General features: G+C 34.7%; 3 protein-coding genes across 5 annotated transcripts; 1 reads left to right on the top strand and 2 right to left on the bottom strand.

The window, feature by feature from the left end:
• Positions 1 to 205: 205 nt before the first annotated feature.
• Positions 206 to 11,430, bottom strand: LOC112017833 (SART-1 family protein DOT2). Its single transcript, XM_065770472.1, is given in 19 exon segments — positions 206 to 740; positions 1,561 to 1,645; positions 2,622 to 2,842; positions 5,417 to 5,814; positions 6,160 to 6,775; positions 7,092 to 7,126; positions 7,129 to 7,150; positions 7,291 to 7,357; positions 7,449 to 7,545; positions 7,639 to 7,752; positions 8,105 to 8,159; positions 9,417 to 9,499; positions 9,502 to 9,529; positions 9,531 to 9,558; positions 9,963 to 10,143; positions 10,146 to 10,530; positions 10,533 to 10,687; positions 11,114 to 11,184; positions 11,274 to 11,430. Coding segments are annotated over 17 exon segments (2,637 nt in total). The 5' UTR covers positions 10,683 to 10,687; positions 11,114 to 11,184; positions 11,274 to 11,430; the 3' UTR covers positions 206 to 668.
• A 5,169-nt stretch (positions 11,431 to 16,599) lies between these two features.
• LOC112017832 (uncharacterized) lies at positions 16,600 to 20,694 on the bottom strand. 3 transcript variants are annotated; one of them, XM_024050289.2, is made up of 3 exons: positions 20,652 to 20,694; positions 17,150 to 17,335; positions 16,600 to 16,984 (listed from the first exon to the last, which is right to left on the bottom strand). In XM_024050289.2, the coding sequence occupies exons 2-3, from the start codon at positions 17,318 to 17,320 to the stop codon at positions 16,913 to 16,915; spliced, it is 243 nt and encodes an 80-aa protein (XP_023906057.1). In that variant the 5' UTR covers positions 17,321 to 17,335; positions 20,652 to 20,694; the 3' UTR covers positions 16,600 to 16,912. The 3 variants fall into 3 exon arrangements, with proteins under 3 accessions (XP_023906057.1, XP_023906055.1, XP_023906056.1); XM_024050287.2 differs by having other exon boundaries at positions 20,586 to 20,688; XM_024050288.2 differs by having other exon boundaries at positions 20,529 to 20,676.
• A 100-nt stretch (positions 20,695 to 20,794) lies between these two features.
• On the top strand, positions 20,795 to 24,601 carry LOC112017883 (prefoldin subunit 2). The gene is made up of 2 exons (XM_024050344.2): positions 20,795 to 20,929; positions 23,825 to 24,601. The coding sequence occupies exon 2, from the start codon at positions 23,831 to 23,833 to the stop codon at positions 24,275 to 24,277; it is 447 nt and encodes a 148-aa protein (XP_023906112.1). The 5' UTR covers positions 20,795 to 20,929; positions 23,825 to 23,830; the 3' UTR covers positions 24,278 to 24,601.
• The last annotated feature ends 223 nt before the right edge of the window (positions 24,602 to 24,824 follow it).

The raw sequence follows: 24,824 nt of genomic DNA, 5'->3' as shown, positions 1-24,824 counted from the left end.
TGCTCAATAAAAGGATATATATATATATATATATATATAAATTTATATATAAACTATAAAGTCGATTTTTTGCAATACAACCAAATGGTTGTACCCATAGGATGTCGGGTTGAAATGAAAATCAAGCTCAAATTGAGCAACTGTATCTCGGTCTGGCTTTACAATGGAAAGCATCTCTTAACATAAGCAAGCATGCACACAAGTATCAGCGGGGCAAATATTACATCAATCTATGCGGATTCTGTTAAAGAATCAGGGTTCAGGCCAAGGAATTAATTAACAAAATGCAGTTTTCACATTTGACTTGAGCTGTTGATGGTAAAATCCAGTTGATTCAGCATGCTAGTTCAGAGAGATAGAGAGAGGGGGAATTCAACACTGCTCAAGCAAAGTGATGTGTAATATTAATAATGAGCAAAATTTCAGTAAGCCATAGCTCTTTTCTGTAAAAAAAAAAAATAATAATAATAATAATAGTTGCCTAACAGAAATGCTAGCCAACTCTACTCTATTTCCATGGCCATAATAGATGTCAGTCAGCTATTCGCCTAACACACTCCAATGCTGCATTTATAGTGGCAGGAAACTAACACATTAATGTCCTCTGATGGCACCCTCTTTAGAACAAGAACACTAACTCAGCTTCTATATTCCACCCAAAATTAACTTCAAGGTTTAGGCTTCTTTGGTGCTGAATTTGCTGGCTCAGTTTTACGCTTTATCCCCAAGAAATGCTCAACCTAAAAGAGGAACAGAAAATACACCTTCGTAATCAGTGCACGCAATGCGGACAGAGTGAATAAAATTAAATGATACATAAACATTAAATGGAATGCTATCAAGCAGATCATGTGATTCTTAACCTTGTCAGGATTGATATTGAAAAACTAAGGATTTTTATCCTCAGGAAAAAGACATAAAATCAAAAAAATTCCCTCCTTTCTCTAATTGGTTTGTAATACAATGGCAGCTGGTAGGTCTTAAACCCCAACTTCATCAACCACCTTGCTCTTACATGGGAAGAAGGTGCCATTTGGGCAAGAGCTCATTCGCAGTATTTTTCTGTTGTACATTAGGCATCTCTTGAGAGATTTTTTTATTTTTTTATTTAATCTTATTTTATAAATTTTTTTGATGGCGTGGAACCTCACCAAGGCAAGGACCTTTGAACCCACCCCTAGGGAAGTTAATCACGGATACACAACCCACCCACCAGAACCATGCATAAGGTAATCTAGGGGAACTCCTAGTGGGGATCAAACCCAATATGTCTATAGGCCTGCAGCTCATCTCAAGCCTCCAACCACTAGGCTGCGCCTCGACAGATACCTTATTTTTAATTTTAATGAAGCAAGTCCCGTTAAATCCTTCACTAAAGAAAACTGCAACCACCACCACTAAAACTGTACTAACAAATGAAATTTAGAAGGCCTAATATATTTCAAGATAGTTCCTCAGATCATATCCATAAGACTAATAAAGAAAAGTTTAACATTCTAGACGTGCACATGCATACAACATACACAAGGATAATATCACAAAAAGTTGTGTGTTACTGACCTTTCTATCACCAAGCATTGGCGTCAAGCCCCCAGGAAAGTCCTTCTCGACAGTAGCAAAACCACTTCTAGGATCACTAGTTTGCCTGGTAATAAAATACATACAAAAAGAAATGAGTAAATAAACTGAGTAAACAGATGTTAAGAATAAAAAAGCCATTTAGAGCATACAACTACAGACTAATCATGATTCACTAATTCAAAGCTTTGATTAAGAAGTAAGCCTTCCTAGGAGGGATGCAAAACACAAGATGTGTTTATCTTTGAAAATAACAAAATTCTAGATATCCAAAACTTAATCTGATGATGATCTTTTAAGCAGGTATTGACTCCAATTTGATACAAACCAACATGGGTTCTACAACCCAATTGATAAAATCCTCTTTAATCTAGATAGTCTTTAATAACAATATGATTCAATAAATGATTGGAACCTAACCATAAAGCTCCCCAACTGACTCAACAAGAAATTAAGATTCTTTGTCATGACACCAAAACTGTAAAGACATAATCATCTGACAATAAATGCATGCACCACTACCAGCACTCACATAGAAAGGGGAATAAATGTAAGACACCATATGCAATATCTGAACATCCAAAGAAGCTATGCAATGCTCTAACTAATCATTTAACCTCCTACAATGATATTTATTGAGGATTAAAGTTTTAAGGTGTCCAAGTGTATCTAACCCTATAAGGCGTTGGCTTAGTGGTTCTTAAGGCGTCATGATATCCATGAGATTTTGGGTTCGAAACCTCTTGCTAGCATCTTGGGGCCACCTCTAAGGAATTTCTCCTTGTAATAACCTAGTGTGTGTGAGACGGGGGGATTGCATACACCCAAGGGAATGGTCAGATACTCAAAGAGGTCTGGATACCCTCATTTGCCAAAAAAAAAAAAAATAGTGCTATGATGTATCTTGCCAGTCCAACTCTTATCTACCCCAATCACACACGGAATATGCTTCTCATCTACCTTTTCCTCATAGAAAATTCGGCAATAATTGGTCAGAATTATAATTTATAAGTAGACATATGATACAGATGGATGATGCATACCCTGGTTTAACATGACCACTAAGGACAAGATAGGGCGTCTTTAACTGCATTTGAGCTTCCTTCATCTTCTCCACAGCCTTTGATGGTGTATCTGAATTCTCCATGCGCTTCAACTTCAATTCTTCATGGTATTGCTTCATGCGTTTTTCTAGCTTCATTTTGCCAGGACCCTTCCCATGAAACTTATGTGAAATCATACGAAAGGCTTCCTTTGGAGTCATCTGATAAAAACATGGATATAAGTCAACAATGCACACTAACACTAAAAAGGAAAATACAAAATAAGCTATAACATAATCTTTTTTTTAATTTTCCTAAGAAGCTATAGAATTCAATTATGAACCAAAGATGCTCTCATCTTGTTTGTGAAAGAAGAAAACCATTAAAATACTTTGAGTTTCAAAGTCTTCATCTAACAACCAAAAAAAAAAAAAAAAAAAGCCAATCCTTAGTCCCAAAATTTTGGGGCCAGCTATGGATCCTCAACAAAGTAGTTAGGGTCAGCCACATGTATTCGTTCCTACCATTCTATTCTATCCACTGTCATGTTCTCTATTACTTCAAACTAATATTACTCATTAAACCCCCCACCCCTCCTCCAAAGTGGAATATCCAAACTATTCTATCCAATTCGAAGATAGATCATAAACTGAAAACCTTGTTTTTGAGATATCTGTTTCAGTGGTCTCAGTGCTTGGGCAATAGTGATAGGCAATCACTTGTTCTGTACCATTCTTTAAAAGAGTTTTGTGTATACACCTTGTGTCCATAATATCTCTCTTCTTTTTCAATAAAGGTATTATTTAGTAAAATAAAAATAAAAAATCCAAGATGGATCATGAGAAATTGTCTTGAAATGTCACTTAATTTTTTTTTAAAATTTCTTGAGATGCAGAGAAGGTATAGCCAATTATAAAAGTGGGCGGCAGGGAATGAAAATACCATTGAAAGTATAATTTGACTTCATGGATGGACAACTTTTTTAAAAATCAACCACCAAATTGAATCCATATTGTCATAACACAGGTCCATAGGAATCTTTGCCCTATGCTAGAAACTAGGATTAAAAGAAAAAAGTTGGCTCATATTGTGATTTTCATAAAGATCAGAGTAAGTTCTTCTGCAACACTAGACTAGCACACAGACAAGACAGCATGTTATGACATGGTCATGCAAAAACAGTCTAATTTTAAATTTCCTTGAGGTTATCAATTTTTTAACTCTTATAGGAGAAGAAGTCACTGCATATTACACCACATCTATCCTGATAATCTAACCCATGTCTATCTCCTCTTTACATAAGAACAAGAGCAGTAGCAAATAGCTTTCATGACATCACCTGTCTTCAATCGTGACTCCAATTCAATATACAACACAATAAATAGTTTCAATGTAGTTTCAATACATTTAAAATGGTATTACTTTTTTTATGGCCATATTTTTTTTGTAATTAATTTTTCGCCCCAAGGGGATGGGGAATGGGAATTTCGAACTGGTGATATCCACTTCATGATATTTTGTTTTTTGAATAAATAAGTCCACTTCATAATGTGTGGTCCCCATCTAATTGTTTTATTTATTTATTTATTTATATAGGTATAGTCCCCATCTAATTGTGCTACCCTCTTGGAGTACCCTTTTTATTAGCATTAAATGCATGCACCCTTCATAACCATTACATGAAACCGTAGTGGCACGAAGTGGAATGGTGTAAAAAAATAAACTATGTTGTACCCAGTTAGTTTTGTCTCAATTCCACTCATGGATGTGTTTTGTACCAATTAAAGCGGCAGGAAGGAAGAAGAGAGAGAGAGAGCGATGATTCAATTCCATGAGATGAAAAGTCAGACCTTAACATATGTAATGTAGCCCACATGATGTGAGATTTATACAATAATCTTTCAAACAGCCAAGAAGATTATAACACATTTTTAAAGAACCACACTCCCAACTGGTTTCACTCAAAAAACAACACCTCATGCCATATGTAAATTGTCTCTCTAAATAAGCATAAGCATCATCCACCCAAATGGTCAAATAACATAACAGTATGTACTCTTGGAAGGTTAGAACACCACCTAGAATCACATTTTACTTGGACAACAGCAGTAAGAAAGAGTAACAATAAATAATTAGAGAAAGCGTCAAATAATACTATTGCATTGGTGTTGTTACTGTTGTATGTATGTCTAAATCAAGTGGAGAGAAAACAGATCATCTACTTCTTCACTGTGACATAGCCAGAGAATTGGGGACATTGATGTTTGGTGGGTTAGCCTAAAACAGTTGTTCATTGTCAGCATGTTAGAACGGACAATTTGGAGGACCTGGTAGTGGTGAAATTTGGAAAGTAGTTCCCTTTTGAATCAAATGGTATATTTGGAGAGAGGAATGTGAAGAATTTTGAGGGATGTGGATTTCCCTTGATGAAGTTGAAGTTTCTATTTTGTAGGTTCTCACTATAATTGAGCATCATATGCAAATTACTTTTCCATCTCAAATTTGTGGGAGACGTTAGCTTTTGTTTTGGGGTGTTTCTCTAGTATACTTTCTGTGTACTAGGCTTGTGCCCTTAACTGCGCTTTCCTTTTCTGATAATTTCCCTCATTAACCAGCAGAATATGAGGTCCCACAAAGCAGATGTCATGTTAAACCATTAAATAGAGAATGTAACTGAACCATAATGCTATTGTTTATGTAACTGATATCTGTATCTGTTTTGTGTGGGAGGGAGAGGCAATTTGTGCTAAAGAAAAAAAATAAGAAATGATTGGCTGGTTAAGTGAAGCACTTACAATTCGTCCAAATTCATCTGTCCGCTCAATGCGAATCTCCTTTTTAAAATCGACCAGAGCGGATGAACGAGGCTCCTTTGGTTCATCATCATCTACAATACCCACGAGTTTGCTCTTCTTCTTGTCCATGTTTCTGCCACCCCACTCGATGCTTTCTTTAAGTGTTCCTCGATCTTTAAGCAGCTTCAGCGCACCTGATAACCCTTTCCCAACTGCAACTTCATGGATAGCTTCATCTGGAACTATCTCCTCCTTGTCCTCATCAGCAGGGTGCTCATCTTCACTGACATCTTTAACTTCGGTCCATCCACCAGCCTCATCTTTTACTTCTTCATTGGAAGCTCTTGGCTCTTCATCTTCTTGCATAAAAACATCTTCATTTTCAGGCTTACGGGCTTCTGAAAGAGCACAAAAGTACAAGTTATTTCTATTTTTATAAAAAGATTGGAGGAATTGAAAACCTGTAGTAAACTAAGACATGAAATTGTATTTTAATGGGGTACAAATCAAGGAAATCGATAGGCACAAGATCAGGACAACTTCCAAAGAAAAATGGTCATTATTAAATTTGAATTTGACCAGATAAAAAGATGGATATCAACTGACCACAAGATATTGAATGGCCAGAAATAGTAAAGCAGTCAAAAATATTAAATATGAAGAAGTCTCAATTCAAGCAGGGCACAGCCAGCTCAAATTTCAATTCTATGCAAACACATGAACGAATGTTAAAAGAAAAATACCTTCATCAAGCTGGAGACCCCAGACAAACTCCTCCATCTCTGTAAAGACAACCTTGTTTTCTTGCGACTCTCCAGTTGTGGGGTTTAGATCTTCTGCAGTTTGACTGCTGGCAGTAGTGGCAAGACGTGCAATTGCTTGAGGACCAGATGCTGCCTCCTCCTCTTGCTTTTTAAGAGCCAATTTCCTTGCTCTTTCTAAAGATTTATAAAGATCATCATCTTCATCTGCAAAAACAGGGTTCTCATCTTCCTCTAATTTAACAGTAAGAGTTTGTTCCATCCGCAGTGATTTTGATGCCTCATCGGCTTTAGCATAAGCTGACTGGTATGCATTTTTTCTCAATTCAGCCTCTGCTCTTTCTTGCTCCTCTTTGATAGCTTGCCTCCTTGCATCATTCCGAGAGCCAAGATCCCCAACTCCCAAGCCTGAAGAGAGAGCTTCTGCTTCAAGCGCATCCAAATCCAGCTTCTCTTTCTTCCGCAAGGATTTCTTTTTCTTGGGCTTTTTAAATTTAAGCATTTCTTCTTGAGTATAGTAATCTGATGTGATCTTCCCAATTGCATTGAGATCTTCAAAGTGAATGTTATTGGAAGCACCCTCTAACCTTTTACGAAGCTGGCAATAAGGGGAAAAAATGTTCATAAGCTAGGGGGAAAAAAACTAGTTAAGTAATTAAAATGCATTCAAACAACAACAGAAGCAAAAATTCATTTCAAATGGGAAAATCCTAACCCTACAAATTCAGTACAATAAAAAAAGAGCAGAAAGTAGAAAGAATGGGACTACAACTTGAATAAATAGGAAGTCACAACAAACAATAATTAGAAGAATGAAATGACTACGCACACAGTTCCTCATCCTCAAACACAACCATTCTTCTCCTACATTTTCCAGGTTTTTTTTTTTTTTTTTTTTTTGGAGAAAGATTTACCTCTTGGAGTTTTTTCTCTGCTTCGCCAGAGAAAGTCCTCTTTCATCCAGAGCTAACCCCTGGAAAGAAAAATAAATTAAGTGAAAAATTTCATGACCAATCCCCATGCACAACATTTCTTGTTATAATTGAAAAAGGAAAAGCAATTTCTCAGACTAAAATTTAAAAAAAGAGTGATGGGAAAAACCAAAAAACAAACCTCATCTGCAGTGGGGTCATCATACTGTGGCAACATTTTCTTCTCTGCACTGGGATCATCATTAAACCTAAAACATTAGAATGCATAACATATGTCAATCATTTTTTTTCATATAATTATGGGTATAATTAACAAATTATATGAAGTTTCCATCTTACTTATCATCATAGATCCCTGTTTTCTTCTTTGCAGCCTTGTAAGCCTCATCTCGCTGCTTTTGTTCTCCAAGTTCAACATTCTCAAGCATATCAATCTCTGTCACACCAGACCAAAAAATCCCTGTTATATACATGTGTCAACTCATCTTAGAGGGCCCTGAAAAACGAAAAGTAACACCAAATAGTTTACCTTCATTGATGTCCCCATTTGCAAGTATATTCTGATCTTTTAACGTTAAAACAACTGCGCCACCTTCCACTACTTTGTCAATGCCATGAAGAACTTTAACTCCTGCCAGATTATCTATAAAGTATTCAAAATAAAAATCATATCAGTATTGATCAGTGATGAAGGAATCCATCACACAAAACCATTGGTTTATAGATCAGGTTCCAAAAGAACACACTAGTGGGGCATAAATTATGAACAGGTGCAAACTCAAAAGAATAATTAACTACAGTCCTCGCACGCACGCAGGAAATTTCATTAGGAAATTTCATGACTCCTCAATAGAACTTGAATGAGTTCAGTATTTGAATCAGTCCAATCCGAGCACTCAAAATTCAATATGTTTCAGAATGGACTGACCCAAAATCATGTGACATAACATCAATTTGATTTTATAAGACAAATCAAAAGGAGTAAGAACCCTTACGAGCAGTACCCTGGCTTGGTTCCTCATCTTCACTGTCTCCTTGACGTATGTTGTCCTGAGAAAATTCACACTCGGGATTCTAAAATTTATCAAATTCATGTTCTCTAATTTCCTGTATTCTACGTATTGATAATATACATAGTTGGTTTTTGAATCCTAGTTCCTTGCAATGTTGGTCAAACTTTCACTGCCTAAGAGTATGCATGATTTTGTCCAATGTCATTTGGAATATAGTGTGAATAATAGATTTCTAGCAGTGTAATGCTACAATAGATCATTCTCTTATTAGCTCTCTAGAAATATATTTGAAAGCAACTGCTTGACAAGAGCAGAATTGCAAGAGGTAAGGCAGTGTTGCATCAAGAGACATGATTGTGTAGAATGACAAAAGACCTTTTGTAAGGGAAAGGGAAAATTCAAAAGGCAGGGAGGGCGGGGGATGGGGGAGAGTAAAACACAATATCCTAACATTATCAGTCTTATTCTCTATATTGACATGGTCCTCCCTTTTTCAATGTGGAGTCAATGCAATGGCAAAGAATAGGGGCACCACCAAATGAGGAAGATCATTAGAACACAAAATAAATTATTACTGTTATATTTATTCTATGCAGCCATGGAAGATTTATTGTTAAAGGTTGAATTATAAATATTATAGGGTTATAATGGTTTTAATTTTACAAGTTATTGTTAGTTTGTAATCGGTGGCAGAACTGTAAGCTCTGCAATTCCTGTGAGTTTAGGTTATTTTGGTAAATTAGGTAGTCTCCACTAACTTTGTCAATGCCATGAAGAACTTTAACTCCTGCCAGATTATCTATAAAGTATTCAAAATAAATCATATCAGTATTGATCAGTGATGAAGGAATCCATCACACAAAACCATTGGTTTATAGATCAGGTTCCAAAAGAACACACTAGTGGGCATAAATTATAAACAGGTGCAAACTCAAGAATAATTAACTACAGTCCTCGCACGCACGCAGAAATTTCATTAGGAAATTTCATGACTCCTCAATAGAACTTGAATGAGTTCAGTATTTGAATCAGTCCAATCCGAGCACTCAAAATTCAATATGTTTCAGAATGGACTGACCCAAAATCATGTGACATAACATCAATTTGATTTTATAAGACAAATCAAAAGGAGTAAGAACCCTTACGAGCAGTACCTGGCTTGGTTCCTCATCTTCACTGTCTCCTTGACGTATGTTGTCCTGAGAAAATTCACACTGTGATATTAATAAAAGATCCTGCCTGAAATCAATCATTTTGAGAAAAATAATACAAAGAAACACAATTAAAATGCAACCTGTTCCGCAAAAATCTTTGAGAGCCGCAATGCTTTCTCCTTTTCAGCATTCCTTTTCTCCTCGAGCTTACGACTCCGACTAACCATGACAAAACTTCAGAAACACCTTCAGAATTTTTTGTTCAATCTTTCTTCTCTTTTCCTGAACAAAAAGGTTAAAAAGAGGTGTAAAGAAACATATTCACATTACATCAAACATGTTTTGGAAAAATGGCTTTTATAAGTTCTGGAAGAATTGTCACACCGCCAACATAGAATGCAAAAAAACCTAGAAGAGATAAAAACGATGTAAATCACTATACCAAATAATCACCATTCAGCTAAACTAATTTAGACACAAAATCCAAGGAATGCTGGAAAAACAAGTAAGTTAAATAATAACTAATACAGTGCTAAGTACAAAGCAGCTACTGGCAAAACACAAGCAAACCAAGACAGCAGGAAAGTATGGTCAACATGGTTTTATGGACTTAAGGTTTCAAATACCAGTTATTGATTTGATATATCAAAATGCAACAAAGAAGGCATACATAAAGATTTCCTTACTTCAATATTCGCTCCTCAAGCTCTGATGCCGACAAGTGTGCTCCACCTAATGACCCCTCAGTATTTTCTTCAGTCTCAGCATGATGGGATAACCTCCCTTGCTTGGAAGCATCCCTATCCCTATTATCTTCATGGTCCAGCTTAGATTTGCTTCCTTCAAGATCCTTATACTTATCTCTCTCCTTTCCCTTTCCTTTTCCTTTGGCCTATCCCTTTCCTTTTCTCTTTCTTTATCTCTATCCCTATCCCTGTTCTTCTCCTTTACCCTCTCCTTGTCTCGTCCTCGATCACTATCTTTCTCTGCATCTCTCTCCCTCTCCCTCTCCCTCTCACGGTCTTTCCCTCGATCTTTTCTATCTTTATCCCTATCGCGCTCTTTCTCTCTATATTTTTCCCTATCATATTCTTTGTCCCTCACCTTACTATCTTTGCTCCTATCCTTCTCTCGCTCATCTCTATCATCTTTCCTCCTATCCCTACTGCTTTCTTTCTCTCTTTCCTTCACAACATCATCGCTACTTCTCTTTGATCGTTCTCGGTCTTTACTCCTATGTTCCTTATCTTCCCCTCCCGACTACCCTTCTTCCTATCCTTGCTTCGGTGCTTGCTCGATTTATCAGTCCCATCCTGTTCTAAATCATCATAATGTTCACGCATTGGAGACTCATCATCCCTCTCTTCGCGGTGTTCATACTTCGAATCAGACCATTCCATGTCCATTACAACTTCACAAACAAAAACAACAAAAATAAAAGCAGAATCAGAATCAGAATAAATACAAATAATTCTAAATGTCTAGGCATTGCCAATAGTACATAAATTTTTTAAGCTCAATTTAGGTTTTTGACTGAAAATCAAACATATTGTGAGCAATTAATTACAAAAATTAAACCGAATATGGATTCAAAAACTAACTAATTAGCTTCGCTTATTTATTCAAATACTTTGTTTAGTTCTAAACAAAACACAAAAAAAAAAAAAAAAAAAAAAAAACACGATACTCTTCAAAATAACGCTTATATATCTATTCATAAAATTTCTCGGGAACCAAACGGAAAATAAAGCAATAATCGATATTGTGTCGAATTTATTGCAATTAGAAATTTAGAACCCTAAGGTAAAAAACCACACTGTGAGAGAGAGAATTGTACCTGTTTAGTACTGCTGACGAATCAATTGATGCTATTTCGACAAAAAGAGATGAGAGATCCACCGAATGAGCCTAAAAAGTAGTGTAAAGAATAATTAGAGTTATATAGAAGTAAAAGTAAGTTCACAAACTCAAATTTTCGGAAAATTACATGAGCTTACCCTCTGTTTGGGAGCCGAGAAAATTGTATAAGCAAAACTTTCTGGTATCGACGACGTTGCGTAAAAGCAGCAAAACAAGAAAGAAAAAGCTCTTCTTCTGGTTCCGACTCGCGGGACAAGGATGATTATTGATTACTTAAAATACTTTTTTATTTTTTAAATGTCTATATTACAATTTGTACCCGAAAGTTTGGAGTTTTTTTTCGTCCCGGTCCATTAAAAGTTTGAGTTTTTTTTTTTTTTTTTTAAGGCTTATTTTATTTAAAATTTTGTTTGATTTTGTTTTCAATTTATGATCATTCCCCCCTCAAAAAAAAAAAAAAAAAAAATTGTGATCATTCCGTCCATGAGGTGTCGTTTTGTTGGTACTTAACAACTAGATCAGTTATGAAAATAGATAGAATGATCATTTTGAAATAGAATCAACTTAGGCTCCGCTTTAGAGTTCATAAGGGAATAGAATGAAATAAAATAGAATAGAATGATCATAAGGGAATTGAAAAGAATGGAATAGAATATAATGTATTTAAGTAAAAGAAAAAACGGAATGGAATAGAATTAAGTAACTTTGATTGAATGTTTAAAATGAATGAATGGAAATTAATAGAATGTAAGTAATCTTGTTTAGGAGCAACATTGAGGGAATGGAATGGAATCATTTTATGACAATATTACTATTAGACTCCTATTTTAAATAAAGAGTTGAACATATAGGGGTATTTTGGGAGTTTTAGTAAAAAAAATCATTAAATATAATTTCATTCCCTTCCATTCTTCCCAATTTCGAGGGAAATGAAAATTTGAGATTTTAAGAAAATAGAGATGAATGAGTGTTTCCTCCTCCTCATTTCATTCCCTCCCACTTAAACTTCCAAATAAGGGAATGGACTTTTCATTCCCTCTATTAAAACTCCAAAACAAGGAAATAGAAGAATATTCTAAAATGATTCTTTTTATTTCTTTTCATCGCATTCCATTCTATACCTAATGAGAATTTTCAAATTTAAGGGATCAAAATGAATATGTAACCCCAAATTTTTAAGGGTTAAATATAATTTATTTTATTTAAAATAATGAAAATATCACATCTATATGAAATCAAACAATATGGTAATTAGTCAAAATTAAAATAAAAATTACTTTATGTAATAATAAATCATAACAAATATATAGTGTGTATATATATATATATAAGTAAAGGGTAAATTAGACCAACCTCTCTTAAGATTTATCGAAACAATTCTTATGTAGATAAATATGATGGGTCGTGATATGATTTAGAACTAAATGGAATGTGAGTTGCTTAAAACAAACTGATAAGTGATTAAACACCTCTGTTGAAAACTTGAAAAGACAACATAAAATTCTTAAAGAAAAGCTCACAAGACTTATTTTCAATTATATATCAAATCTGAGTGCAAAGTAACTACAATTTGGTACTTTTACGCTTTGTTTGTTTTGACACTAACGTTTTCTGGAAAATTATTCATTTTTCAGATAACATTTTCTGAAAAACTATCTCATTTTCCAATGTTTGAAAACAACCTTGAAAATGAACTTTAGAATGTTTTATGGTATTTGATATCCACATTTTTATAACATTTCTTGTATAATTTAAAACATGTATAATCTATATATTGTGTAAACCCACCTAATTTAATCAATATAAATAAATAAACCAAGAATGAATTTGGTTTTCAAAATAAAATTCTAACAATTGATACAATCAAAATTCACTATCCAATTTTCACGATCTCAAATACTCATCTTGCTCATGTATATAAACAGTAACATACATAATATATATATATATATATTTAAACCATACTTCTTATAATTCAAAATAACCATTATAACCTTAAATTCCATTTTAAATAATTCAAAATGCCACATAGGCCAAATAGTTTTTGTGGGGAGAAAAAGCCCAAAACTACTTAATGGGCCGGAACCCCTGTTAAGGACTATTGTATTTTCATGATTAATAGGTGGTTGGGGCGGCCCATCTAAAGCAGGAAGCCCAGAAGCAGAAGGGGAGTGTCGTCCGAAGAGATCACCATTGGTCCGAGGACGTCTTGCTCCTCGGCTATGATGAGCCTTGATCAAACGAACGTGTGGAAGGTCCGACTAATCTTCCCAACGATCCCAATGGCAATGATAGGTCCTGGATGGATCCGGAAATGATCAGAACTAAAAAATATCTGAAGGAAAAGCTGTTACCACCGCATTTAATGCACTGCAACAGCTTTTCTGGCCGCATTTATGTGGAGAAGACCCTAAACAGTGCAACCTCAGCTACCGTCACTCACAAAGAACTAAAGTAGACACATGACGTGACATGCACTTGAGTAGATGCGTGGATGAAGAACAGGTGGACGATGGAGATGATAGGAAGGGATGCTATATAAAGAAGAAGGGTCCCTGATAATAGGAGATCAGGGAAAAGAAAGAAAAAGAGGGAGAAAAGCTTCACTGTAGGTCTGAATATTGTAATCACTGTTCATTCAATAAAATGTCTCTTCGGACATTCATTCATGGAGTTATCTAAACTTCAGTTCATGTTATCATCACTGCACGTAACCTAGCCAACTGTTCTGTGCTTCATAATCAGCCCAGCTCTTTCGCCCACTCTCTACAAATTCATTGTTCTGGGTTCGTTGGGCCTTTAACCCATATCCTTTGGGCTTGGGCAACAAAAACAGATCTTACAGTTTTACTAGCAAACTAATCCAGTACAAATAGTTTGATAAATATACCAAAATTATTATAGAACCGTTGATCGATTTGTGAGGAGAAAAAAAATAAAAACCTTATTAAAAAATGGTGTTATAGAGGGGAGAAAAAATAGAAGAGATGCAGATAGAGAAAGAAATTTGTGGGAAGATAAGAGGTCAGAGGGGGTGATAGTGAGAGTGTGAGAAGAGATTTTTTTTTTTTTTTTTTTTATAATTTAAATTATTTTTTTTGTGTGTGTGTGGGGAAAATAACCTATAGAAAATAAACTTTATTTTTATAAGAGTTTTCCGTTGACCAATCTTTTTTATGTTATCAAGCACTGGAAAAATGTAGAAAACTATCTTTATAAAAGGTTTTCTAACGGAAAAAAAGTGTTATTAGCTATTTAGCATGGGTAGCCTTCTTAATGATTGACAAGTGTCTAAATCCCATTGGCTAGTGTTAAAACATAATCTAAGTAACTAATTAGTTACAAGAAGATTAAGATGATTGTTGGCATTGAACTAATAGATTGCTACTGAAACTGAGTAGCTGACTTTGTTAAATGTAGCTACTGGTTTTTGAAACTATGGTGTGTTTGGGACAGTGGCTGTGTTTACGTTTGCGCAGCTTGCGTTTTTTTTTGGCTGGTCCATGGCACTGTTCATGGACCAGTCAAGTGATAAGAATGCATGAATAGTGACTTGTAGCAATAAAAAATATTTTGTTACAATGTTTTAAATAATAAGTTTTCAGTTTTTAGTTTTTAACAAAATAAGCAGTATCCAAATGCACACTACAAGTGTATGCAATTACTTAAAATGCTTTACATCAGACTCACTCTTAAGTTTTTGTTTTTGTTTTTGTTTTTGTGTTTTTTTTTTTGTGTTTTTTTTTTTTTTTTTTTTTTTTTTTNAGAATTATTGAGTAGATTCTAACTATCTTATTTTTATTTCCTTTGTGTAATTAGACTTTTATTACCGTATTAGGTTTTTAGTGTACTAGCCTAAGTAGGAGTCCCAATGCTCCTTGTATGAGAAAGAGTCCTTACATATGTAAATCTATACCAAGCCAATGAATGCAGAAAACAGCTATATTTGGCAATCAGTGCAACAACGTCATTATATATATAATATATATATATATTTTTTTTTAAGGTGGGGGACAAAAAATGCAGATGCTCACCCTTGAGAGTAGGCACTTGAGATGCTATCTGATCCACTATCAACAGCCAGCTTCTCCCGTACATTCAGCAAATCTTAAAAAACAGCCAGCTCTTGTCACCTGCAAGAACCCACTGTTTTAAGGTATATGGTATAAACACTTCTTGAGAATTCACTATGACATATATCTCACATGCACCATCCATAACACAAAGTAATTTGCTGCATGCATCTTTAACAAACCTCTTTTTCAATGTTCACCAATTTTGCGTTTTTTTTTTTTTTTTTTTTTTTTTTTTTTTTTTTTTTTTTTTTTTTTTTTTTTTTTTTTTTTTTTTTTTTTTTTTTTTTCTATACATGGGATAGATAAGTCTATATCTGACTATAAGTCTATGTCTGACTTTCTTAACTATAGACAAAATGGCATGTCTTGCTCTTAAAATACATATAAAATTATAAATGACACTATATCCTAGAGGTTTGTACAATAATATTTTTTCAAAATATGGAATATGTTGTTAAGAAGGTAATAACATAAGAGAAAGTGAACTTATTTGACATATTTATAGACACCTCAAGGAGGATTGCAATTTATACTAACATTGGGGGAGGTTGCCATTTCAATAAAGTGATAAAACCTGAAGGGAGCTTAGGTACCTTAAACAAATAAAAAATAACGAAGCTGCTATTAAATTTCTTAAAACTTTTTATCATCTACTTTTAATTAGAGTAATATTTTAATTTCCAAAAATAGTTTGTAATAGTATTTTACTTAAAAATAAACTATGTTACTAATTTTGAGGTTAATTTATATATATTCAGTCCTCAACATCTGCCTCATGTTTCAAAATGAACCTTATATTTTAAAATATTTAATTAGCCCCATACCATTATATTGTTTCAAAAGGTCTTTGCTATCAACTGATAAATGGAAATGGATCACATGAGAAATGGAAATCATTTAACTCAAAATATTTGCCAACATGGAACCAATGTGTCAATTTACATGGATTAAAAAATAAATAAAAATTATGTTCTAAGTTCCCTAGCCAATCTCAACAAATCAGGGTGAGCTGAAATAGAAAGGCTAAGACAGTAAGTTAGTGATACAATGATAGGTGACACAAAGGTTGAGAAGTTTGTAAATTTTAGACATCTCTTCCCCATTGTGCTAACCTTTTGGGCTTGAAATCTCCAGGGTGTTTCAAGTCAGTTTAGCAAAGATCACCAAAATATATGTATAAACAAAAACCATAACATAAAGAACTAAACTTTTAGCTTGTTGATCAATTTATCTTCCATTACTTTGATAGAAAGGTTTCAATTCCCCTTCATACTATTAAAAAGAAAGCCAGGGAATTAAAAATTGGTAAGGGCAACTGAAATACAAAAAGAGGAAAAATAAAGTTTACTTGGCAGGGGTAACTGATGCATTGACAAATGTGAGCAGATAAAAATAAAATAGGTCATCACTTATCAATGAGTAACATGTCAAAGCTTTGAGTAGCATGGTAAAGAGATAACTCTGATGCCTTTCTTGTCTAATTTCATTCTACCGAATGTAGAGTTGCTGTAAAATTCTTCAATGCAACAAGTATTAATATAAACTGCAACAGATGTTTTCATCGGATGCATTCAATTCAAATTGGGAAATGATTTCTAAACTTTTTTCTGGTCCAACCAAAATAGTTCCCGTGCTAAGGCTCTGCAACTGAACTTGAAGGATGAGACATTAATAAAACATTCTTTCTCTATAAGCCCAAACTACTTTCTTCCTCTGCTAAGCCTCTGCAGGTGGTAATTAATGCTTCCCCAAGACTTTCTTTTATTGGTTGCCTGTAACAAAGGCATTCAAAGGTTTTAGAGATATATACTGCCTTGGACAGTCCAGAAGAAAATAATCAAAATTTCAAAAAAATTGGGATGAAAAATTATGAGTAAAAAGCCATGTAAAAAGATAGGAGAAGAATATGCTGCAATAAATCAGAAAAGTTACATCACCTGAGAGTCCATACAGACACTCAAAAGTTCCTTCTGCCGGACACACTTATCATTACTGTTGTTGTTGACAGCCAAGCAGTTGAGAAATGCAATCATTTCCTTCATGCAAGGTTTGTGAAGAGAGCTAAATTTCTTTGGGTTAATATAAAGCGAACCAGCTTTCCGACCCATTATCCTATATTTAAACTGCACATGCCCAACAAGACAGAGTAGACTCAACAACTTGGCAAAAACAAGGACCCTAAAAAGAGTTCCAATATTCAAGAAAATAATAAGAATAAAGAGAACACATCACAAACAACGCAAGACTTGTTGACATTTCAAAGTACATATATACCAGATATATTTCCATTTAAGAACTGAAGAGCATGCACCAATTTTAGTTAAGTCACACATGCACCATTCACCCTTGTTTTTATAGGAAGAGGAGGTGCCATATGAGCTAAAACTTGTTAACAAAGAGCATGCACCATTCCGTTGATTGCAAGATAAATCCACTAAAGAATACCAGAGAATCTGAAAAGTTTTAGATTGGAGATTGCACTCTAGCATGAAAAGCAAGTTGCTTGCACTTCAATTACTAACCCAAGAAACATCTTTCAGGTTTACAGCAAAGCCTTGTTTCAAGAATTTCCATTAATCAGGTTCTAGACCCATATTTTACTCCTATAGAACTCATTTAAATCCAAAATTTCTCAAATTTTTTTAGTTGAATTCAACACAATTATATTGGAGTCCTTTTCTCTTTTGGATAAGTATTAAGCCATTATATTAGGATGATGTCAATGTTGCTAAACTACATGACATTATATTGAATTCAACTTTTAATGTGACTAAAATACAATGCCCACCTTGCCTGTTTTCATCCCTCCTAAACCTCAACCTCACCAGCATCACCCCTTGCTAGTTGCCAGTCTCTATTCTTGATATCCATTTGATCTGATGAAGATCAACTCCATCTTCATTAGATCTTGCAGAGATTGGCTTGGATTGCTGGCCTTGACATTGATCTCTACCCAAATTGATGGAAGTGCCTAATCTGGTCAGATGGTTGGTAAGTAGATTTGTATTCATTGGCAATGGGTTTCTTTCTTCCCTAATTGACATGGTTGAATGAAAGGCTGGCCATCATACTGAACCCAGTCAACTTGTGATCACCCTTGCCTTTGCCAAATTGCATACCTATCACCTCATTTCATGATTCTCTTTCCCCTTTTCTCTTCCTCTCCTATGAGATTCAGGTTGCATATGGGTTTCTTTAAGGAGGTGAAGAGGATGAATTGATTTAACTTGGGAGAGTAACCTGCTGGACAGCCTTTGGAAGACAAATGGTATGGTCATTTTCCCCTAATGCACACAATTGACTGGGAACCATACCTCATAAAGCAGAGGTCAGTAGTTCAAATCTCCCCTTCCCCCTCCACATGAGGCCAAACATATTTATTTTAAAAAAATAAATAAAAATTTTCCCTAATGAATTCCATAAAGAGAACTTTCATAAAAATGTCTTTGATTGCATTAAAAAAACCAAAGTTATTGTTGATTATTGGAAAGTATTAACATTGAATCCTTGGCTGGGATTCAGCATATTTATAAAGTTATGGTCAACCTAAGAGGAGCATGTCTGATTATCTCACCTAGAAACAAATTCACTTTTAGAATATCTCTCATTGTTTTTTGTTGAAACTGATAACTGAATTCAATATACAGTATTATAGTTTAGCACCATTGATATCATATCACCCCAATATAAGGACTTCATTATAATTGTGTTAAATTTATTTTATAAGAAATATTAGAAATTTTGGATTCAAATGAATTCTGCCGGAGTGAAATATGAGGATCATGAACTTGACAAATTGATATTCTTGGAACAAGGCTTTGCTGTAAGTTTTTTATTGGGGCAAGTAAATGAAGTGCAGAAATTGCAATTTTTTTTTTGCAAGAGTGCAATATCCATTCTAACACTTTTCAGATTGTCTGACATCTGGTGCTCAATGTGTACGTGTTTGTGTAATTTGACTTTTCCAATTGCCTGGCGTCAAACGCTCTATGTTAGATTCACTAAGAGTATACCAGTTTGCTTTATTAATCAGTGCTAGCAACATCATAATAGGTTGACGAGCCACTTCTCTAAGCCTAAGTCATTCAATAATATTACAATGTCAAATGGAAACAACCACTAACCTAAAGACAACAGAAAAATCACAAGGAAATAATGACTAACATAAAGATAACAGAAATATCACATGGACAAACAATCACTGACACAAAGACAACAGAAATCACTGTCTGAAAAAAGAAACAGCAAATTTTAATGTAACATATACTCCACGACTAAGCCCTAACAATCAGCTCAAAATATGATACAATGAACCACCAAGTGACAAGATAAATGTTATAGGTACCCTTTTAAATATTACTTCTGAAAATCTAGACAGTAGACACTAGTAAATATCATAGATATGATTCACATAGACATAAAGAAAACAAGAGCCAACAGTAAAAACCAAACATAATTCGAAGCCCCACACTCATGGTTAACCCCTGAATCAACCAACCCACCTCCAACCCACAAAAATTGGGTTACCCTAGACTCTAAAAAATGGCTAGTTTGTTTGATAAGCAAGCTGATATTTATGTGGATATTAGGCCAACTTATCCAATCTACTCGTTCTCAATGCTTGCTGCTCTGACCCTTCATCACTCTTTACCTACCTCTCTCTCTCTCTCTCTCTCTCTCTCTCATACTATTGTACATTATTCGTAGTTTGATCAATCTTAGTCAGTTTCAATTGAGCAAAAAAAATAAATAAACAAATTCTAATGTGGGTGCATATCCAGCTTTCTTCAAGTATTTGATAATTCCCTCGGACGTGTGTATGGTGAGTCCCTCATCTCACACACACAGACACCACAAGGATAATTACAAGAAATAATCACTTAAGAGTTGTACAAAAATATTGATTAGAAGTTTTGAATCTTGGATTTCATAGAATCTCTCACGAGGCCTTGAGAACCATTAGAACTTATACAAAAATTTAACCCGACTCTATATGGAATTCAAAACCCAATAGATTATTAATTTGTTGAGAACTTGTTTTAAGAGGTCAACATGGCCTTTTGTAGAATCATCCATTTGGCACGTGCAAATAGAGCTAGTCATATAGAACCACAACATCACACGCACACACACACACACAAACACACACACACACACACATATATAAGCATTTCATCATTTCTGAGTAGTTTATACGAATTGAAAAACCAAATAGTCTAGGTGCAATCTTTTTCTAAAGTAAGATGTATGAATAGACTTTGGTGTCTCAATCGTTACATGTATTTAAAAAAGAGGTTCAAAGAAGAAAATACATACACAGAGAGAAATCGGCGAACACAGTAAGCAATAATACTAGATGGTATTAGAGCTTACCGCCGGTGCCGCCGCCGCCGGTGATGGGTGTGCGCAGAGAGAGAGAGAGAGAGAGAGAGAGAGTACCGTGTAGCGAAGCTAGGTAGATGTTACTGTGAGACTCTAGCTACTCAGATCAGATGTGTAAACTAAAGTTTGGTCGCACGAGCTGGTCACGTGCCAAAAAAGGACTAAATTGTAAATTTATTTTTGAAAAGGACTAAATTGCAATTCAGTCATTTGTTTTTGCTTTTTCTTTACCTCGTCCCCTTCCCTCTAAACTCAACACAGCGTCAATTTGTCAAATACGTAGTGCTCAGTTAAGCTAAGCCAAGCACCAGTTTGCTCTACATCTAATCGACCTGGTACCTTTTCTCTGTCTCTCTGTTTCTTGTTGTTGTCGTTGTTGTTGTTGGTTTTTTTTTTTTTTTTTTTTTTTCTCTTATATATGCATTTCTAACTCTCTGTTTCTTGTTGTTGTCGTTGTTGTTGTTGGTTTTTTTTTTTTTTTTTTTTGCCTCTTATATATGCATTTCTAAACTGGAGGTCCAGGGCTTCGTTTGGCGTAGGAGAAATCTGAATAAGAATGATAACGTTGTTTTGGTTTTTCCTATGATTTTTTCTGTCTCATTTGAACCAAAGTAATTGGTGTGTTAGGCTGTTATAGTGTTTGATCTGAAATAATGGGGATTTCTTGGTCTTGGGTTTTCGTTCTTTGTCTGTGCTAGGTTATATTTTGAATAACTAGTTTTGTTTTTGGTTAGGGATTTTATTATGTATAGAATAATTTAATTAATCTACTATTATTCATATATTGTTTTATCAGTTATTGAATTGTAACTGAGATTTTTTAACAAAGCTTTGTTATTTAGGTCCAAAAAAAAGTAAAAAGAACAGGGTTTTGTAGCTAAGGCGTGCTAGTTATTATAGCTACATGGTTATTAGCACTTTACACAATGAAATTCAAATATCATTCAACTGTAATTTTTTAAAGAGTTTCAACTTTGCTCATTATACAAATATGATTTAGGTCTGTGGAATAATGGGTTGCTCTAAAAGACCCCAAGGAGTAGCAGAATCTGCTCGGGACCTTGCCTCATTAAACATTGGGGTTACTAGTTAGATTCTCCCCTTACCCTTCCCCTTGGGCCAAAACTCACTAATTTTTTGATAAATTTGATAGTTACAATGGGGTGGTTGAATGATGTCTTTGTTAGAAACCCCAAAAGGTGCCCGTTGAACTACAAGGATCTTGTTGGGCCAAAAACTCACTTCTTAAAAAAAAATATTAAAGATGGGCTGATTTTGGATTACTACCAAAACGATGGAAGGGTTATATAATCACAAAAAGTAGTGGGTTATTAGGTATATGACTATGGATTTATGTATCGATTGCTTTAGAGTTGGTTTCACTAGCTACTGTCTCATGGGTTCAGGTCCTGTTGTCTGACTGAACTGAAGCTGGTCATGAACTTGTAAATGCAAGTCAACCTAGATTTTCTGATTTTTGGCTCTGGAATTTAATTCTGGTTTTTGTATTTCATAATGCTGTTGGATTTAATCAAAATCCAAAAGCAACTATAAAATGTGTTGGCAATTTAAAAATTCTGAGATGCCAATCATGTATGAATTTAACAAGGATTGGTATAGCCTATTGTTATAGGAAAAATGAAATTACTGGCTCCTGTAGAAGCTGCATCTTCAAAACCTTTTTATTTTTAAATTTTGATGACCGTCAGATTAGTCCGTTGCAAATCCAAATTATTGTTGAGAGTAGTTTTGTTGCTTGAGCAATGTAGTGAATTTGAATGCTTTTAATAACTATGCAATTGTTTCATTCTTGTCTCTTGATCTTTTAAGCATGCTGTGGGTCTTGTTGCTTAATTTTGGTTAAAATTTGATTCTCTTCTTTCATAGGGTTTAGTGGCAATAGCTTGGGTTTGGGATTTTAAATGTTATTTGACTTGGATATTATATATTTGAGAAGTGATTAGCAAGGTTTTCTGTCCCAAAATTAATGGACAAAAGTTAGGAGACATTTTGTTGGTTATATTATTACAAAGTGCAAGTTATCCAGTGATTGATAATGTTTTGAAGCATATTGTTAGATTCAAACAATGACGTTCATGTAGTTGGAATCCATGGAAGCTTCAAGTCGTTTAAAGCCACATTACTTGTGCAATAAAAATATTTAAATTCATGTTTAGGCCCTAACAATTAGAAGAACTAGGGGCATTGAGCTGTTTAATTGATTTTTCTCAAGGTTGTATTTTGCCCACCATGTTTTGTTTTGCTTGTTTTCATTCTTTGGTCCAAAGAAATCTAGTTTTTTGCTGTAATGCTGACAGGCATACAATAATATTAGGCTCCTTGAATTGAATATTTTACCATAGGAATATTACCTGGTACATGAGTCACTTTTCTATAAGGAAGAGCAATGCCATAATAAATGTATCAAGTTCTATATGGTGGTTTTCAGTTTGTAGGTTAGTACAGATTCTTCTTCTTTTTTTTTTTTTTTTTTTTGGATATAAACTGAAACTGTATTTTCTTTCATAAACATCCACCCAAGTCTTGAATCCATGACCTCAATCTCCACCCTCTCCTTGTGGGAGAATAAATTTTCATTTGAGCTAGTGCTCATTGGCATAAAACTAAAAACTGGATTGATGAATTAAGTTCATTAAAATTAGATTTTTAAGGGGGAAAAAGAAAGGGAAAACATTGTCTTGCCAATGAGCTATAGCTTAAATGGCACTTCCTCTTCCCATAATAATGGGATGGAGGGTGAGATTGTGGGCACCTGTGTGTGTAACTCACCAAAAATAAAAAAAAAATCTCTTGGATATTTTAGGTTTATGGATTTATCAAAAGAGGAACAAATCCTGCAATTGCTAAAGCCAATATATTAAGCATCTACCAACCACAGGCCTTATTTCTTCAGGCTAAAACTTTGTAACCTCCTGATGAATTACCTGAGTTGCCATACGGAATTGAAGTCCTTTCACTAAAAAATCTGTCCCTGATTGTGGATATTGTAATGGATCAGAATTTCCTATCGGAATACATATCCTAGTTATTATGATATTTCCTTCTTCTTCTTCCTTTTTTGGGGCAGGGGGGACTGTTCTATCCCACCCCCTACAATAATGGTTTACTTTGCAGGAATACCTGTGCTTATATGGAATGTTTCTTCTATCCTATATACCTATCCTTTTTATTTATTTCTTTTTAAAAATCCCCTCCCCTTTCATTTGTAGAGCATCATGGCCAGCAGAGCCGAAGATGAACAAAGGGAACCAATAAATGAACAAGCAGTTGCAAATAAGTATGCTTCTATGAGGACTGAACTAAACCAAATTTACTCAAAAATCACTGAACTAGAGATGGAAGTGGGTGAGCACTCATTGGTCATTAATGCTATCCAGCCGCTTGACCCAACAAGACGGTGCTTCCGGATGATTGGAGGTGTTCTGGTGGAGAGAACCATCCAAGAAGTCCTACCTGCTGTCCAGCGCAATAAAGAGGGGCTGGAGGAGGTTATTGCTAGGCTCAATGAGGCTTTGGAAAAGAAGAAAAAGGAAATTTCCGACTTCGAGGCTAAATACAAAATTAGGATAAGAAAGCCCGATGGTGAGACCAAGGATGATGGTGGGCGGAAGGAAGGTTCTGCACAGGGAGTTCTCGTTGGCCCTGCTGGTGGAAGCGAATGATGGTCTTGTATCCTTTGCCCCTTTATATTTTCATATTGTTATGTAAAATTTCTCTAGTTTTGAACTAGGTGTTGGAGACTTGGGTGTTTGGTTGATCAGGAGGATAGTAGACTTTTAAGATTATTGCTGAATGTTTGTGTTTGTTACTTTTGTGTGAAGAGGAGGGCTTTTGGTGTTGTACTCGTGCAAATGAGGCTGAGGTAAAATTTTGAGCATGAGTACAGGTGTCTTCTATATTTGACTGCTAGACTTAAAATCTAGGTCTGTATATAGGATTATCAAATATTTCTGATCATAAAGTCCCTCTTAAGGATCTTTCTTGAAGTTGTGCTGTTAGACATATCAGAACATCCAAGGCAGTGCTGTTCATTTTGGTTGAACCATATCTAAACCATGTTGCTTTGGCAGTGGCAAAAAATGAATTGAAAAACCTGTAAATATTAACTAATTATAAAATCTTTTGCAAATGCTGTAAGGGCAAAGATCTTCCAGGTACAATTTTTTTTTTTTAATAAATATTTTATAATCCTATGCGATGATGTATGTG

Source organism: Quercus suber, unplaced genomic scaffold, assembly GCF_002906115.3.
Source record: "Quercus suber isolate HL8 unplaced genomic scaffold, Cork oak 2.0 scaffold_4, whole genome shotgun sequence".
In the NCBI taxonomy this organism is placed as follows: Eukaryota; Viridiplantae; Streptophyta; class Magnoliopsida; order Fagales; family Fagaceae; genus Quercus; species Quercus suber.
The sequence above is the reverse complement of the archived record's forward strand: the minus strand, read 5'-3'. Positions and strand labels throughout refer to the sequence as shown.